The following is a 19,158-nucleotide window of genomic DNA, read 5'->3' as shown; positions in this document are numbered from 1 at the left end:
CTACAAAAATTCAACCATGGCATTGTATTCTTCGTTTAACTTCATGTTATTTATAAGTTTCAAATTATATTTTAAGTGTTTCAGTTTATCTGTCTACCTTAATTTACAGATAAAACTGGTTTACTTTTACCTAGCGTGGATTTTAAAATTGTATTTCCTTAGTTGGATAACATTCCAATTTTAATTTCAAGGTAACATTTTTTTATTTTATCTTTCCAAGCGTGTGGATTGTGTGTCAATTTTAATTATTTGAAGTTAGGTTTCAGTTTCGCCAAAAACATCATTCAATATCTGAGGGTGCAAAAATCGTTCCCAACAGTAGAATGTGAGCCTAAAGATCTCTGCTTGTTTAAAATGCTGTACCTGATTTTCTTTTACTCTGAACAGTAAATAATGTTAAACCACTCCACAAATTTCTTTTTTCCAATCCAAGCTCAAATAGATCAGCGTACTTTACATTCCACGTTTTCTATCGATAAATGAATGCCCTTAAAGTACGTCAGCAAATAGTCTTCAGTTTTATTTCTTCCTCTGCACATGATCGAGGTCATCAGATCGTTAACGCACTAAGGTATTTTGACAATATACTTCTTGACTTGGCAGATTCAAATGTTATCATTATTAGGTTACTCAGTGTTTTTGCTTCAAAGTTGTTATAGATATGGATAATGGAACTTTGTACATTTTCCTTTCTTATATTTTACAAGACTAATACATTACGTTTTTGGGATTGTATCTTCTTGATATGTAAAAAATCTCAATACATAAACGTCTTTCCTTCCGGTATATCGTCATCCAGTGTATTTTTTTCATAATTGTTGCATGTTATAGAATGTGCAGATTTTGACTATGTTCAGTCTCTCACCTTATTTGGTGTGTACAGTATGGTTGTGTAGTACGTCTATATTGTACATTTTTATGGTTTGTGGTCTTCTCACTGCTATGAATCTCAGTTATATGCTTGATTTGTTTTTACTTTGGTGACTTCAATCACATATATTTATTTGTACTTTATATTCCAATCTTCGAAACGCAGTGTTCTCTTTTCTAAAGACATAACTGCTATCCTGTTAACCTTACAAATCACCCTTCGAGTTAAGGATACTCTCTGGACATGTCCTGTAAAATGTCTTGTTGATTCAAAGTTTGTAAATATTTGGCACTACGAACAATTAAACTGTTAACATGACTTCCTATATGTATAGGCTACTTTTGTGTAAAATAATTATTACTCACTAACACTTCTGTTTAAAGCGTGTTCAGTTGCACAATAAAGTAGATTATTATTTTTATAATGGCGACAATTAACATTTTTATCACATTTATAGAAAACAGCAGATGGTAAAAAGACACGATGGGTTGGTACTGTTTAGGATTGGCTAAAAATAATTGAGTTAACAACTTTATAGTTTCAAATAAATAACCTAAAACATTCTTTTTATCATAACCTGTACACGAACAATTCAGTTTTCGATTATTACAATTGATGTGTGTAGACATTGGCTATAACAATGTGTGTCACTACACTAATTAGTTAGAATATGTAGCGTTGTATTTCTCCATTCTTTGGTGTTGTCAGCTCTGTTTTTTATTTATATGGTAAATTGAGTGTTTATATAATTTTCAAACCGGAGTTTCACGCTTCATCTGAGAACGGCGATGCTTCGATATCAAATAAATTCCTAAGCATCCGTTCATAATTAAGTAAGCATGGATACCGTGCTATGAAGCTCTGTGCTCTATAACTTCACAACTCTTAAGTTATAAATTGTGTTGCGTTGAGTAAATTGAATTTAGTTTTTAGCGTCTTGAGCCGATTCCAACTTATTCTAGTCACAAAACCTTTCTGTTCTGATATCTGAAAGAGTACATTATTCAATTTGCTCGTTGAGAGGGATCTTTCTGACGTTCTTTGGATCTTACTTTTTCGTTCGGCTAGGCATATATACAGAAGATAGTTCTGATTTAAAAACTTATATTCTCTTGGCCTTCTGGTAAATTCTTTATTTTCATTGACAATTTTTCTTTTTTTCTTTTGTTCTGTCCATTGTCCTGATGAAAAAATGTTACTGAGACCAAGGTAGTTAGAGTACACACGGTCACCTCAGGAGAAGGCGCGTTTATTCCCAAGACTGTATTTGCTGATGAACGTAACCTCGTTGCGGCATTATTTTAATACTTAATTTCCTTATGATCGTCTGTTCTGCTGTGATCCATTGCCAAATTATCGTAATGGGGTTTCAAAGTAACTTATGAGATAAATTAGTCAATATTTCAAAAGGATGTTCTGAAGAATTAGTTGTCAGTTGGTAAACTTAGGATACTAGCAAGAATTACGCGATACGAGTGATATAACTTGCAACAAACAATTTGCTTTCCATTTTCAACTTTTATTTGAGTTTGTTTCCCTGTTGTATTATTTTGTTAGAAAGATATACTAAACACAAGCGAATCAGTAAAGTTATTTTTTTACGAATCAACTTATAATCGTACTGACGATAAATAATCAAAATTCTGGTACACACTTTCTATACTTATTAGTGTAGTGACCCATGTACAAATAACTTACAAGGTGGAATTTAATTCAACTATAATTTTTAATAAACGAATATGTTTAATACCTTAATTATTATAATTTTTAATATCCTTAATAGACACGAAGTAACCGAATCATAAAAATGCATTTCAATATCTTTTCAGCGTTATTATTTCTAGCCTACCGAAGTATTTGTAAAGCTTATGCATATTATGAGAGAAATTTTCGTGCACAAATATTGCATTATATACTTTTATACACGAAAATTTAATTATATACACGACTTAAAAATACTTTGCAAACTAACAATTAAAAACCAATATTAATCTTTATTTGTTTAGATTTATGAAGTTCTGTTTGGAATAAGTTGATGTTTTGTAACAAACTTCGCCCGGACAAGATCCGGCAGTCGGGTCGGACCGTGCCTTGGCTTGTTACGGTCAGATCGCCGGATAACGCAGTTGCGATGGGCGCAACCACATTAGCATCGTGTAGTAATACACATGTGTTCTCATTGCATACAAATGTTATGGCTTTCATTGAGTTAGCAAATATTGCATAGCCACAACAAACTTGTGTTGTAAGTTATTATGCTAGATTAAGATTAAACGAACAAGCTTTTAAATTCTGCCAACAAGTTCATAACATTGTCAATTTATTACTTATGAATTAATTAAAAATGACTGGTCTTCTAGTTTAAGGATCAGAAATAACCAACCTGGTGAATCCTTTCTAGTAGACCTTTAAGTTTGTATGTGAAAACTTTAACTGTATTTTATATAATATTTTATGAGTTTTCTATATCCTTTACTACAAACCTCAGTTAAGAGGAGCTCTCACACGATTTTAAGTAATGACTTTGAGTTAACAAATATTTCATTGTGTTTTCTTCCCGATTTTCTGAGATTTCAGTACTTTCTAGATTGAATATTTAAAAACTAGTAGGGTGAATTTTTGAAGTAGAGACCGTTTTGTGTTGCATTATGATAAGTTATGAAGTAACGTTTAATAACGTTAATATTTAATAAATTAACGCTATAAATATAATCGATAAAATTATATTTAACTTTGGAATTTGATTCATGACAAATGGAAAATGTTTTTAAATACATGTGTGACATCAATGAAAAATACTTATGCTTTTAAGGCATTCCAATAGTAAGCATTATTTTCTTTAAAAAATTGTAAAATCCACTTTAACTTAACCTTTCTAGTTGTTATTTCTATCACATAGAAGTATAATATTGGCTACTTAAAAAAGTTGAAAACTAAATATTACTATTGCTTTAAAAGCTATAAATATTTATGAATGTGTACACAGCTCTTAAGCCAAGCGGGGTGAATCCCAGGGGTTAAAGGGCAGTTCCGTTGTTTAATATGTGCCTAAATTGTAGAGGGGATTTGTTCATAAACTTTAACGTGTCTAAGTTTGGTCTGGGGAATTGATGATCTTTAGATAGATAAAGTCAATCGTTTTAAGTCAAAATTAATTCTTTCCTTAATTTTAAAATATTTATCCTACATGTTTTGTTCTGCATAAAAAATATAGAAATTATAGATATTATTTAAGAACTCTGACAGAACGTAACTGGAGAGCGTTAATTAATGCGTTACTGGAGCAATGTAAAGAAATGTTCCTTACATCTTGCTTTAAGAATTAAATGAAGAGTCTGATGTGTAAATCCCAATTGAGCATTAACTTGAAAGTATAAAGAAAGTCCAATATGATGTAATATTTCTTTATACAGATTTTGAGTAACACGAGGTCGTAATATGTTCGTTATTTTATTAGATATCTTTCAATAAAGACTTTATTCTAGTTCAGTATTTAAAGTTAGTTTTGAGTAAAACTACTATACGTTGTACATTATTGGCTCCAATTACAGAAAAATATCAGTGTTTTTGTATTTTATTGTAATGATTTTCAAGGATTTAACTTCAAAAAACTTTTGTATATAAAAAAATTATTTTATTGCTTTTATTTGGATTTGTTTCTAAACCAACCGTCCTCAAGATTCCTTGAATTAAATCAAAATAAATTTGCGATCTGTTACAATCAGGATACAAAGTAACTTTTTTATATTGTAAATGCAGAGCATGTATGAATGAATTAATCTGTATTTATGACTCAGCATGATCGACTCGTTCTTTTTTGATTAGGTAATGTTATAAACAAAAATAAAGTGTTGAATGAGTCAAGCAAGAGTTACCAAATACAGATGTAAGCATAGAAAGAAAGTTTATTTATCTCTCTAATAAAATTCAACGATGACCACTTTGACACGCTTACAATGTAAATACAAACCTGCATTTACAACTTGGCCTTCGTAGTAGTTTATTTTATTGCTGCAATAACTTAACATCCATCGATTACCCACACACCTACACACGAACGCACTCACACACATCACTAGACCAGTAGCAGGACAAGATCAACCTGTGCCGACCTTGCTGTTCGCTTCGCTCTCCAGGTGGCGTCCCTGCTTTTGCTCATACACACCTTCTTTCATTAGTTCTTAATCCTTGTATTCCTTTCTAATGTCTCGGTCAACCTTGAAATCACGTAATCATCCGTTTGTCCTGCTTTTACTTTCCTTATGAGGGCTCTGCTATGTCATACAATGCTCCTCACGGGATATTGCGATGTCCACTTAACTCCTGTGTTGTTACGGTTCAATAAGTACGTTTTGAATAAACAAAATAAAGGCAATATCAGCATTCTATATGTTATTATTAATGACAGTAACAACTAATTACATAAAATATTATCATTTAATTAGGTACTTAAAACACATTCTCCACTTTTTGTCTGCCCACCCAAAAACTGTCTGAGTTAAAATTTTCCAATTTGGAATGAAAGTACGAGTATGTACAATAAAATGACTTATTAGCACCCTAAAACTGTATAAAAGCTAAAAGGGTTGATGAAAAAATAGAACAATTTTAAATGTATTTCTGCTTGAAGTTATGCAAATAATAAATTATACCCGCATCTTAGTATTATCCTTAGGGTAATTAATCGTTGTGGGATTTTTACATTAATTATACATTCAATATTGGTAAAGCTCCATTTGTTTTGGCGTCGTGACTTTCGAACCTAAAAACTCAAATATGTTAGCAAAGATCTCAGACATTCCTGAGGTCAGTGACAGTAATTTTAATTCCTATAGTTTCAAATCATTCACTGCAGCAAAGCTCAGAAAGTAATAGTCTCAAACTTAGGCTGTTATCTGAAATCTTAAGTGTACATCCAGTTGTTGCAATAAACATTCTTAGAGGAATATTCATATCCTTGGTAATATTGTTCTGCCTCACTGCACTCGGTTTGGCGACCGTAAAACATATAAGGGCATCTTCATCTTTTACGGCAAGAGGTATCCGAGCATATCAAAAGTTAGTGAAACTCATATAAAGAGTCCAATTACATACATATAATTGATCCCTTTCACTGCAGAACGCTCATAAGTTCGTAGTCTGCAGCAAAAACGTAATCGGAAACTCTCACCCAACCGTTCCGGATGTACTCGGTAATCAGTGATAGTTATTAGGATAAATCCTTATCTCCACACCTCATGAAGTTCTATGCGCAGCAGTGAAAGCTCTTGCCCCTCAAGACGTATGGCGTTCGTAAGAGATTGCATTTCATGCCAGGAATTTCATAAACTCTCCCGATCATATGTGACCTTCACTGATAGAACACATTATTAGCGTAAAACTCCTGTTCCGATGCACAGAAAGAAAAATATCTGTTGAAGGATGTCCAAATATTTTCAGAATTTTACACATAACGATTTAATTAACTCTGAATACTCCTTGGGAAAATTCTTAAATTCAGGAAGTTAATAACTTCTCTAGGGTCAATGTCGGGAACACTTACCTGAAGGCACTTGCTGTATTTCCTCTGGCATTTAATACCTATTTTCTAATTGCTCATGACAGTTTTTCTATGGATTCCAATTGCGATGTCGATATAAATGTTCTTATTATTGTATGTTAAATATATTTAAAGAGGGAAGCCTGCACCGCATCTATACCGGAAATATACTCTACTGCACAATTTTATTTTCAGTTGTAAAGGTGATGCAAATTTCTTTTTTGCTTTCATTTTTGTGGCATTATTTATCCCTAATCATTCATGATTAAATTAAACTCAAATATCGATTAAGAATATAATTAATATGAAATCCGCACTAAATTTCTACTTTTTAGAGAACTTAGTCAATTAAAATATCCTCATTTAATACTTACATGCTTCTAAATTAATAAAAGCAAGATTGAAATTTACTTCATATGATCATAACCATGCCAACAAACTTTTAAACAATGAAATATATCTGCATAACTTAAAATAAAAATCTTCTAATTAACATCATTTATCTAATTCTTTATGCAATATAAACAACGCTTATTTTTAAATTTGTGTCCTATTATCTGCTACTACTACCTTTAACGTTTTATAATAAAGCATTCTAATAAATATAGATTCATTTTAGAAAGTGTAATCAAATTCAGTTTGATGCATTTAAGTTAGTGACACAATTTATAAATTATTACCCAACAGAAGTAGATCGTGCCCATTCTAGGTTTCCTTGTAACATTCACGAGTACAACCATGATTTATATTTCGCTCGGAACATCTGTCTCTCTGTCTTTGTTTGGGCATGTATAGTTTATGGTGCCTGTTAGCAATAGATCTTATCAGCCGGTGACATGCACTATTAGGACCAGGGATACTATAGCTGGCTACGATATTTGAGATAGGATTTTGAGTTCTACTATTGCAACGGATTGTTTCTTTCTTTAATATAGTTAAATTATTAATATTGCGTTTAATTTGTTCATAAAAAAATTATACTTAGTTACGATTAAAATTATTTTGTTGTCATTCAATTCGAAAACAGCTACTTGTTTTAATTCATAATTATAATTCTTCCCCAAGTAATATTTTTTACAATACAATTTGTTTTATTCCCGTTTTAATTTATACTAAAATAAGGATTTTGTTTTGATTTTGTTAGATTTTGTTTTGTTGTTCCTTGGAATATCTTGGTAAGTACGAGACATGCAATATTCACCAATATCATACTAACGTGCATGTTAAAAATGTTTCAATGGCGCTTAATATGGCGATAAACATATTTTTATTTTACATATATGTTTAATAAAATGCAATCTTTGCATGAAACCATACAACTCAACAAATAAACTCATCATATGTGTTGCATAGCTTAAAATGCCATATTAATAACTTTATAATATATTCTGTTAGTTAATTAATTCTGTGTTTCTCATTGTGACCATAATCACCCATAATACCAGTGTAAAAATATTTTAACCTTAAATTGTGTTTAACAAAAACTTTTAACTCTGATCTCAGATCTGTTGATCCCAAAACCACATTGATAGACAGGCGGACTAAAGAACAAAGTAACATATGATGGTATTGCGTGGCTAAACCAATCTTGGCCTATTGGTATTCATTAATTTTCCTTTATATAAGAATATACGTGCTATTTTATCATAGTTTAAAAAAAACTAATACTAATCCAAATCCTAAGAGTTCTAAATTTTCTTTGAAAATATTTTATTTATGACTCGAACGGGTAATAAAAAGAATAAAAAACCAATTGCAGAAACAAATATATCGGTTGCCTATATTTACGTATTTACAGGTATAACTACGCAATCTCCCGTGTATCTCAGTAGAAGAATATTGAATCGAATAACCGTTCACAGTCTGACATGTAACACAAACATTAAACCAAGCTACTTACATAAACTCGGTGGGATTGATAGCTACACGATGTATCTGCAGCTGTATTGAGTCCATGACAAATACGCCCTACAATTCTTCCTACATCAATGGAATAGACCGGGGTCTTTGTGCGGCAAACCATAGATCACAGGCTATTTGCATAACAGGCCAACAGATCAGCAGATCTCTCCGCCGATGTAGTGCGGTATCCGGTAGGTCTGACAGCCATAAATTGCACATAACTTTCAAGCTTTGCTGGCTACCTCTTTTTTTCCTCATAGTCATAGGAACTATCTCCTATCGTGATTTAGAAAATTAAATGTTCATACTTGAACAAATTGATCTCTTATAATTTTTAACGAAATTATTTGCTTGGGATTCCGATATTATAGACGAAGTATTCTTCAGACAGAACCTCTAGAACTGCACACTGTAGGAGTAGAATGGAATGTGGAATTAAATTCAAATTCAATTCCAATAAATAAGCCTCCTCCTACAGTTCCCACTGCCAATCACTTACGATAATGCCATTTCAAACACCGTGAACCAAGGCGTAGGTGAAAGGAGACAGGGAGACATCCCAGACATATCTTCACGGCCGGAATGCTGGGAGAGTGGTGTCTCAGACTCGATCACCTTGCGCGGTGTGATCACTGACAGGTGAACCTCACTTTAGGTATTGTTTCCCAACAGAAGCCGCGCGGCTCTAGAAGTATTCAGGGACCTGATTGGCATCTCGACAAGAAAGGTAGCATGGGGCCATCAGACCTTACTGACAACCGGATCTATGGTGTGTCGCTGGCCGGTTGAGAATCTTGCACGTTTGAGCGACTTAGGAGTAGCTCTCGTAGAGAATATTAAGTGGCTTAATGGAAGAATTTCACACATAAATTTATTTCAACAAAACCTTTTTTTACTAGAAAAGTACAAAAGTTTGTAGTATCGTTATTTGAATTTACTATAAACTACTTTGGAAACTCGTGCATACCATTTTTTATTTACACAAGGCTGGGAACGCCTTGAATAATAATATGGAATAATAGGCGTTTTGGAATATTCCAAAACTGGAAAGGAATATTAACAACTAATTACTTTTAAGATGAAAAAGAGTTGAAAAAGCTAGCGTTTTAGTCAACCAAATCCACGTTTGAAATTAAACTTGTAGAGTGATGACACTTGTGTGTTGTGCTGTATTTGAGATATTTAAAGGTCAGTAATATCAGGCATTTATGGCATAAGATTGTACTACAGTACCCTAAGATTTTTTGTATATATCTCAATGACTTTCCATGATCTTTTCTAAGGGCTGGGAAATTTGTTTCATGGTCCATAGTCTGTTCAACGTGTAGCCTTTTTTAGTTGGTATAAAATTACATGGATCTCTATTTAGAAGCTATTTAATGTTAACTTTAGAAAGAGAACACAAACTCCAGAGTACTTATTAAGATTTTAACAATTGCTTGGTCAAAGCAACATAAACCTTTCCTTTTTGCCACTGAATAATTGTAGACATTTTTCATATTTGGATAAAATGCTTCTCTAACTGAACTAATCATTAAAACAGTGTACACATTTATATATATATATATATATCCTTATTTAGAAAGGTGTCTTATAGATAGAGAAGAGGAAATGGTGAGCTTACGTTTTGGTGAGTTGGGCGGAGATGTCCAGCAGCAGTTCGCCCACTTTGGCAATCTCCTCGGTCTTCCACTCACGCTCCACCGGCGGCACCGTCACATCTAAACATGCCAACTCTCACTTAATAACGGCCCTCACATAAACTCACGGACAACTACCCTGTAATTGAGAAACCAATGTGTGAGCCACGCGGTGGCTGCAGGTCAGATCGTGCACGTGTGCCTTACTCTGTGTTATTTATAGCCTCGTTGTCCTGCCAAGCGCTGGAAGCCTCGCGACGATTCTATTGACTGAATATTTACGATCATTCTGTTCAAATATAATGGCCATTATCTGCTATATTGTTTCAACACAAATAATATTGTTTGCATACGGTGAAATGGCGAAGATAAGTAATGGTTTCGAGTTTAGTAATGGCTGTTTGTTATATTATAAATGGTGAAAACAAATTGAATACTTTACTAGCGTTTCTTGATCAGAATTAGACAAAAGTATTCTAATTGGACTGTGAAAACTCAATTCTCACAAACATTAATAAATTGTTCAAGAAATTAAAAATAGTATGATGCATTAATGACTTACACAGGAATGAATAATTTAAAACCAAAATAAACCTCATTCCACGACACAATAATTTAAATTTATACGTACAGACCTATTTCACTTTTACTTCAGATTTCAAAATTATTTAAATGCTGAGTTAAATATTTAGTATACAATAATTTTGAAATGTACTATATTATTGCCGTAAAATACCAATGGCACAGTTTAGAGATAGTTAAATCAAAGTAGGAAATAACATTGAGGTAACAGGTGCGACTGTGAGAGAGGTGGCTAATTGTTCAGCTCGCCTAGTCGTGTCACGAGTATGACGTCACTTGTGTGATTGTGTGATTGGTGGTTATGTAAATGTGCAGCTCGGCTTGCAGCTCGCCACCGGTAACGTGCTAATCACACGGGGAGCTCACGACACGATCTCACGGCTGGAGGAGCTCACAACCGCCTCCTCCTCCCCCATACGAGTACCGAGCCACTTGTCAGCCACTACTACTGCGTAGAACAGACAGAGACTTGTTCGCCCAGTTTGGCAATCTGAAGATTGTTTTGATGCTTGGAATCTTCCCATTCATCGTCGGGCGTGACGTCAATTGGCAGGTAGAAGGGTCGGAAGGTTACACCAACCTCTGTACATCAAATGATGATCTGTAATTTTAATGAAATTGTATTCATCATACACTGGATTCAGAAGAAGAACTTCTTCTTGCATTTACATGTTAAATTCAAACGCTTCCTTTTCCCTGTAATCTAAATTCAAACTATGCCTTCAAATAATAGTTCTGATGCATTCAAAATCACTTAAAATATTTGGAAACTAGTAGAATTTAGAAATTTGTTTTTTATGTTGCTCTCTAATTTATTCATAAGTTTGAAAAATTCAAATAACAATAAGTTTTAGTTTACATTTATTATTAACCTATTTAATTTTTAAGTTCTCCAAAATGAGTGGTCAAAAGAATTTTGAAAAAGACTACTGCACCCTATCTTAAGAAAATTAACTTAAACTTAAAAAACCTTTTAGTCTGACAAGAACAGATTAATATCAATCGAACTCTAAAGTACATAATTCTGAAATACCTATGTTTCGTATTTAATTCTGACAGCATTGTCTAAAACACCATCATGGCACTTGCGTTTTTCATGTTGAAATGTGTTCTGGTTGGTAATCGCTAAAATGTATTGCAATTATAATCTCTCAATCGAACTGTCAAGGCTTTTATTTAATTTAAAGTCAATAAAAGAACCTTTTGGACCAAAAATGTATTTTCTTAGTTTTTTGTTAGTTGAATAATCTTCCAAGCAACAAAATAATTAAATTATAACTGCGTTTTAATTAAGAACAGTAAAATAATTAATGACTGTACACTCATCACGAGATGACAATAAATAAGATAAGTGTAAGAAAATATTATTTTGTCCTAACTTCCTGAAAAACTAAAGTTACTTCATTTATTCGTTTATTACTTCAAAACTCCATTTATTTTTATATGAATTAACTCTTTTAATCTCTTTTCAGGTATATTTCATTATAAAATGGAAAATATTTAATGAGCTCTTCATTTTTATATTTCCAACAATATGAACAAAATCCAAGTGTAGCGTAAATACAAATGTATCTTCGAATGATGAGACTGATAGAATACTTCATCTCGATTACACTGGGTAGCTGGTGGATAAACCAGACAGAACTCTCTTGTAGTGCAGGTATCTCCGATGATGAAATTATGCAAAGAGTTCGTTATTAGCCGTCTTCGTCACCGAATTTTTTATCTCTGCAGATGGGTGTGAGTTCCACATTCCAGGAGTCTAGATTGTGGGACAAGATCCCGGTAGCTCTTGCGGTAATCTTTCTTAGCGAAGATATTCGGACCAGAGTAAAAAAAACTTCCGCGGTATGAGCTTACTAAATCTTGCAGTTGTACTCGTATACTGTCCACGACGATGAGATTATTTTTATCTCCTCAAAAAACTGATGTTTTTGTTAAAATGCTCTGACTTTTTAAGCAGTACAAGATAAAATCGTCTGTACATGTAACCTGATGGGATGTTCGATTAGATCACGAAGGAGTATTATAAGAAACTGCTCAAACGAGTTTCATTATTTCGCCCAGTAATTAAGTTGACACACAACTTTCACTTCATTGAAGGTTTCAACGAGACAAGACACAACCTGAGGTCAATGAATTCAATAAAAACCGGACCTGGAGTCCTGAGAGTGCCAGATCGGCGACCTTCGTCCTCACAAGGTAATGAGTCTTGTTGCAGTCAATTACACTTCCTTACTGCTGCCATAATGAATAATTCACACTCAGTGGTCTTTTTATTTCAGTTTTGAAGCTGTCCAATAGTGTTGTGTCATCGGTCAAAAACGTGATAAAATATAGATTTTGGATTTCATACCACAGGACATCATTCAATACGGTATCTAATTCAGGAAATTAATTTTGTGTTTTACCCATAGCATTATCTTTTTTAACGATACGTACTGACACTATGTTATTGAATTATACTTTAAACAAGGAATCTTATATTGGCTACAAATCTTCCATATTTACTAGATTTGTTATTGTTTTGAGGGTGCCCATTCTGGGAATGTATCTGAAAATGTCTTGACCATTCCGTCTCAATTAAGTATCCTTTTTAACTTTATGTTCACAATAACTGAACAAGAGATGTGTGCAACTTAGGATAATAGTTGGCTTAAAACAATCATTTAACATAACATAACATTCTCTTAGAAAACATTTACAAAATATAAAAGTAACTACGAGCTCTTGTTTTAAAAACAGACTTTAGTTGTGAATCAAATTTTATCACTAAGGAATATTTAATTATCTGCAAAGGCCTTTATACAAGGTAACTTTTATTTATTAGTCTGATTATTTATTCGATTATATTCCATAACAAAATGTTTGTCTATTAATGAAAAAGATCAATCCCCTCCAGTGTTTTGCGTTTATTTGGAAATAAAATCATTTGATCCATTCCTGCGTTTATACTATACGTATATTGATATCCTAATTAATTTATTAGTATACAAAATTTCTTTAGTTCAATTATTTAACTGGGTTATGCAAGTAGCGTCCGATTTATAGATAAAGGTTGGTTTGTTTGTTTTCTCACCTTGAGGTTGGAATAGTTGGTTACATAATAAAGAGTTGGCAGACAGTTTTTACTTTATGTGGAATATACATAACATAGAAGAGGATTGAAGTTACAAAGTAAAATATACAGCTACATATTTCATTTCTAGGTTGACCACAAAAATCTAACAGGGTCAGAGTTGTTCGTGATTAATGAAGAACGAAATTACCAATAAGAGCTCTTTATGGCATCTCAGTGTTACAAATAATGGATCAGTGTGCGTCAAGATGAATTGTTAAAAATTTGTTTTTGAATACTTTTCTACATCCGATTCTATGATTTTCATATTTAGCATATATATGTAAGAGTAGATTTATTGTTATGGCGATAGAAATCTCTTAGCAATATACATGGAATATGTTTTTTTTTTTTTTTACTTCCTTCCATTCGAGTACACAATTTTCTCTCTCTTCAAGCCAGATACACAGCTTGACAAGTTCGAAAATTATTTATGAAAAACGTTTTAATAAAGCAAGGTATTATTTCCAGAATGACAACACTTTTTAAAATATTCTTTTACGTAGTACCTGATTAAATTTTAGTATAGAAATAATGTTCATACACAAGGTGCCACTACTTTAAAACGTAAGTTTGCCCGTCTTAATTATTATTAATTTTGTATTAAAATTATTATTATTTTTAGCATTTGTAATATGTAATCTGCGTATTGTGGAAATACAATATTTTACAGTTTTAGTGTGATGAAGAGTGTTACAAAGTATATTATTACCATTATGATGCAATACAGGAACGAAATTAGTACAGTACACAAAGATACGACTGTATTAAAACAAAATTACAAAAACGTTCTATATTTCTATTAGTCTATATTTTGAATTTTTTCACAATAATGTTTTAGGTGTTAGAAATAGCTACACCTTAAAGAAGAAATCCGTCGTCGTAAATGATTTCATAATGCCTTATAACAGTACAATTCTAATTAGTATCAAATTTCGCTGGCTCCCAAAAAAATGTACAACCACAAACCACAGACAGATGCAAAACAACACAAGGTCTGCCACAGTTTTACTTACTTTGAGACTAAACTGTTTTTGTGAGAGGAGAGAAGAAGTTTGGCGGTTGCGGTTTTGAACCGCGAGCTCGTGGGCGTAACGGATCGCCAACTCGTCATTTTCACCACAGAATTAGACAGAGCATTTGAGGGATTTTTACCATTTAATGTTGAATATTTTGACATTTTAATGACTAAATTCATCCTAATAATTTTATGCATGAGTTTCTAATATTTTTCTGTAACAAACATAACTTGGTTCACTTTAATATTACACGTCTAATGATCACTTGTGATTTATCCTTTCAGTTACGCTATGCATTCGTAACCAGCTTCTCTATTAATTTGATAATGAAATACTTTTAAAATATTTTAAAGTATATCCAACTATATTTTAACGTTTAAACGGATTTGATGCTTAAAATCCAGTAATGGAATAATGAAATAACCATTGCTAATTATACACACATGTAAAGTTTATTACAACATTTACAAATATGACACAAAAATATTAACAGTGCTATTTCTGCTTATCTTTATCTCTGGCTATTTTCAGACGTAGTGTTGTATAGTTTACTGAATGTGATAAGATATAATATTTATGTTATGCTACGTGGGTGTATAATGCTCCTGACTATTCTTTTTATTAAAAACGCCCATATGTAAAAATAGAATACGAATAAGTTAAATTTACCATTATAAATATATTTAAACATTAATGAACCATTAATTCAATATATTAAAGCTAGTACAATCTATGCTAGGTTATCTTTGGGGATGTAGATAGTTTCTAGTTTATTTCCAGATTATATATAAATTTCCCAATTTTCTCAGTTGTCTAGCAGATTTTAAAGATTTCTATTATCACTTTCAAATCAACATTTCAAAAATACAATTTTTATTGTATTAAAATATTTTTCGCTCACAAACTCTAATTATATTTTTCTCACAAATGTATATATTTATAAAATAACTTTATTTTACATATTTTTCAATGTCTGAAGTAAGACTTTATTTCTCTTAATGTTTCAAGATTTATTCAAATCTTTCTTCCATTTAAACATGCACCAGTTGAATAATACAAAGGAAATAACTAAATTATCATATTATTTAAAATCAATAACAATTTGTTAGAAAACTTTAAAAATGCGTAATATTTGTAGGACTAAACATATACCTTTGGACGAGGTTTTCTAAGACTGTTTGAGGGTAAAAGAAAAATTAATTCATGAAAATTCCGGGGCTCATTTAAAAGTCCTTCCAAATTTGTGGGATTCCTTTATTTCTTAGGAATCCGCTCTGTGCTTCGACGCTGAGATTTCTTTAACAGCTCCTTCCTTTCAACAGTGTTTACCTTCAATATTATTCTTTACTACTTTTCCAGTTTATTAGAGACTCAATAGGTCTATATTATCTTTCCTGGGTTCCTTCGTCCTATTAGTTATTTCCAATGAGAGATTTTTAGACTTTTATGCCATGGAATCGTATTTTTACATGTGTCTTTTCTTCTTTATAAAATTCATTATTTTTTAAAAGCTCGTTGTCTGTGTTCTGAACCTTTCGAGCTTCACGGTCTTTCAAATTTCCATTTTAAGTGACGTCAGAGAAACGCCAGAACATATTAATATTGTTACTTTCATCAAAATAGATGATATTTTTCGTGTTTACATAAAATAAGACATATTCTATTTTGCTACATTCCACACTCCTACACCCACACTTATTCTGCATTCTATAATATGTACCCTCCCAACTAACCGCTTATATAAAACGCTTAAATTAATTCACGAACCGTAACAGAACCTTGTTTTAAACCACTATGTCGAAAATAACGACAGTTTGATGGCAGCTATTACAATACGGCTATCAGTAAATCGTAGTAATACACGCTATTCTAAACATAACTGGTACTAAACAATGCTTTCACGGCTGAAACAAAGTACGCTTAGTACGTTGTTCAGAGTGTCGGTGAAAGTAAAGAACTTTCTCTCAAAAATTACGATATTGGGCCAAACTGTTGCCTCTTACTAAAGTTATTGAGTGCTCGAACTTTTCTGGAACTGCACTCTGCAAGTTACACAACTTCTCTCCTCTCACATGTTCTTCTGCATGCAAATTAAATTATAATATTTTGAAATTGTAAAAAAATTTTGTTTTTTACTAAACAAACTAATTATATATTATTTTACATCCAAACACATAAACCAATATTTAAAACTTTTATTTTTGTGAGGCCTTTTGGTAGCAGGGCTATCTATCTTCGTCAGACACATCACATATTGGTTTATGTGTTTGAATATAAATAAGTTGCCAATACAAGCTTCATCTTCAACATAATTATTTCATGTCCAAAATGATCCAAAACTCAACATAAGTCCTGATGATTATTCCTACATTAAAGCAACACCAGGTATAGTAAAAAAAACCACTTTATTAAAAAACCAGTAATTTTATTATACATTATGATTTTAGATTTAGAATGTATCTTACTGTTTTTAAATTCATAGCTGGCTTTACTGTCTTTTAATTTTTTAAATATGTACTACACATTTTTCAAGTCCTTTTGCGATTAGCTCTATTTTTAATAGCGACACTGTTATTGCTGTTTGTTCCCTTGTATGTTATTATCAGTCTTCACCCTGTCCAAACCCACCCGCACAGCTACACCATGTGGTATAATGACCAAAGTTATTTGTCACGAGATATGGTGGGTAAGCATATAAATGCGGTAAATATGTACGGTGTTACGTGTATAGCAACAGAAAAAATACGCACGCTTTTTTATTTACAAATCCAATAATTATTATATTTTTAGTTGAAATATATCCTTAACCTATTAAGTATGATACCTATAGCTAGTAATAAGTTTTATTTTTGAACCAGCAAACTGATTTTATTACTACTAAGGTGTAGAAAACGCATTTGTACAAACTCGGCGCTCTATACAGCAGAATATTTCATAAAATAGACAAGAAGACAAAACAGTGGAGAACTGTACGCAGAAATATTGATTTCACCATTATTTATTTTAATTTACTCCACGGAGTAAATATTTTCGCATAATATTTATGGAACCGTTAACCAAAAGCCTTGTGGTGTCAATAGTATTATGTTAATCACACAGTTAAATATGGGTCGTGTAGTAAATTAAACACATCCTCCAAGTATTTTATAAAATATTGACTATTTATTAATTTCTATTAACTTTTATTAGTTTGAAGATTTTGATAAATTTAAGTTACAAAAATTGTGTAGGTCCACCAATTGAAATAATGGAATAAACCCCATCTTATTCCGTCATAATGCCTACAACAATAAACTCACCAGTTTGGTTGTTATTGCTTCGTTGTGGTTCATTGGTTCAGAAATTACAGTTTTATAGACATGAACCACGGCAACTGAAATGGAAAGTATAACACTTACTGAAATGTATTGTTGAAACTAGCTGGCAGAGTAACTGGTTAACCCTTTACCATATATACATTTAAATACACCATCCTGACTGTGACCATTCTCAGTAGTATAAAGCACTCATTTGCCAAGTAAAAAGGTTAAGAACTAGGTTCAGAATCTGGAAATGTAGAGTAAGTGCACCACTTATATAACTAGCTACATACAAAATATAGAAAGCTGAACTTTGAGATTTATTATAGTGAGTGTATCTGAAGATATGCTTTATAATAAATACACAATTATCCATGTCTTGGGCAATTGTGCATTTATTTTTGTGCAATAATTTGTTTCCCATTAAGAAAAGCTTCTTCTTCAATTAGCAGTTTTACGATTTTTAATTTTTGAACAAGAATAACATAATGACTACTAATTTGAGTATAATTTATTTCATGAAACATGTATATTAATTACTATAAACATATTATAGAACTCCATTGATATTTAGGTATTCGCCCTATCTAACCAGTTAAATAATTGCTCAAACTACCTAACCCCATGATATCTCATCAAGCAACCTATAGTGACGCGCGCTGATATTCACAAACTTGATTTGTGACAAAGATCAATATTACCATTTATAACTTAATTATAAATACAGATAGAAACCACAATTGTTTTTCATAACATTAGATAATATGATTTTGTAAACCTTACATAGTAAGTTTTACGATTCAGGTCCAGAATCAAATATTTAAATACGAGTTTGATAATCAAATTCATGATTACATTTTCCTCGCGGCAAACATCCTATAGAGATCCATTATTCTTAATGTATTTCCGGCTATGTAAATGAAACGTTATACTGTATAATGTAACAACTGAATTTTCCATGTCGGTCAGGGAGTAAGTTGAGCCGAGGACACATGGCGAGGTCACAAGCAAGCAGACCTCCCTCTGAGATAACGTGCCGTATATGGAAACAAGAACACAGGTCTGCTGTGTATGAGGACAAGTTTATGTATTACATAGAAAAGCCGTATTGATTTGTCACAAAGTAACACATTGTTCACGCCCATGTGGTTTTTTTTCTGTGTGAACTGCGTTACAAGTATATTGTGA

At 32.1% G+C, this 19,158-nt stretch overlaps 1 protein-coding gene across 1 annotated transcript in view; it reads right to left on the bottom strand.

Annotated features, from left to right (window-relative positions):
- The window catches only part of LOC124362901 (peroxidase), a 113,019-nt gene that overhangs the window by 37,556 nt on the left and 56,305 nt on the right, over nt 1-19,158 (bottom strand). The window contains exon 4 of the mRNA XM_046817776.1: nt 9,937-10,033. Within this exon, the coding sequence (XP_046673732.1) occupies nt 9,937-10,033 (97 nt within the window). The remainder of the gene's footprint in view (nt 1-9,936; nt 10,034-19,158) is intronic.

Source organism: Homalodisca vitripennis, chromosome 5, assembly GCF_021130785.1.
Source record: "Homalodisca vitripennis isolate AUS2020 chromosome 5, UT_GWSS_2.1, whole genome shotgun sequence".
In the NCBI taxonomy this organism is placed as follows: Eukaryota; Metazoa; Arthropoda; class Insecta; order Hemiptera; family Cicadellidae; genus Homalodisca; species Homalodisca vitripennis.
Note: the sequence above shows the minus strand (reverse complement) of the source record. Positions and strands in the feature narration are given on the sequence as shown.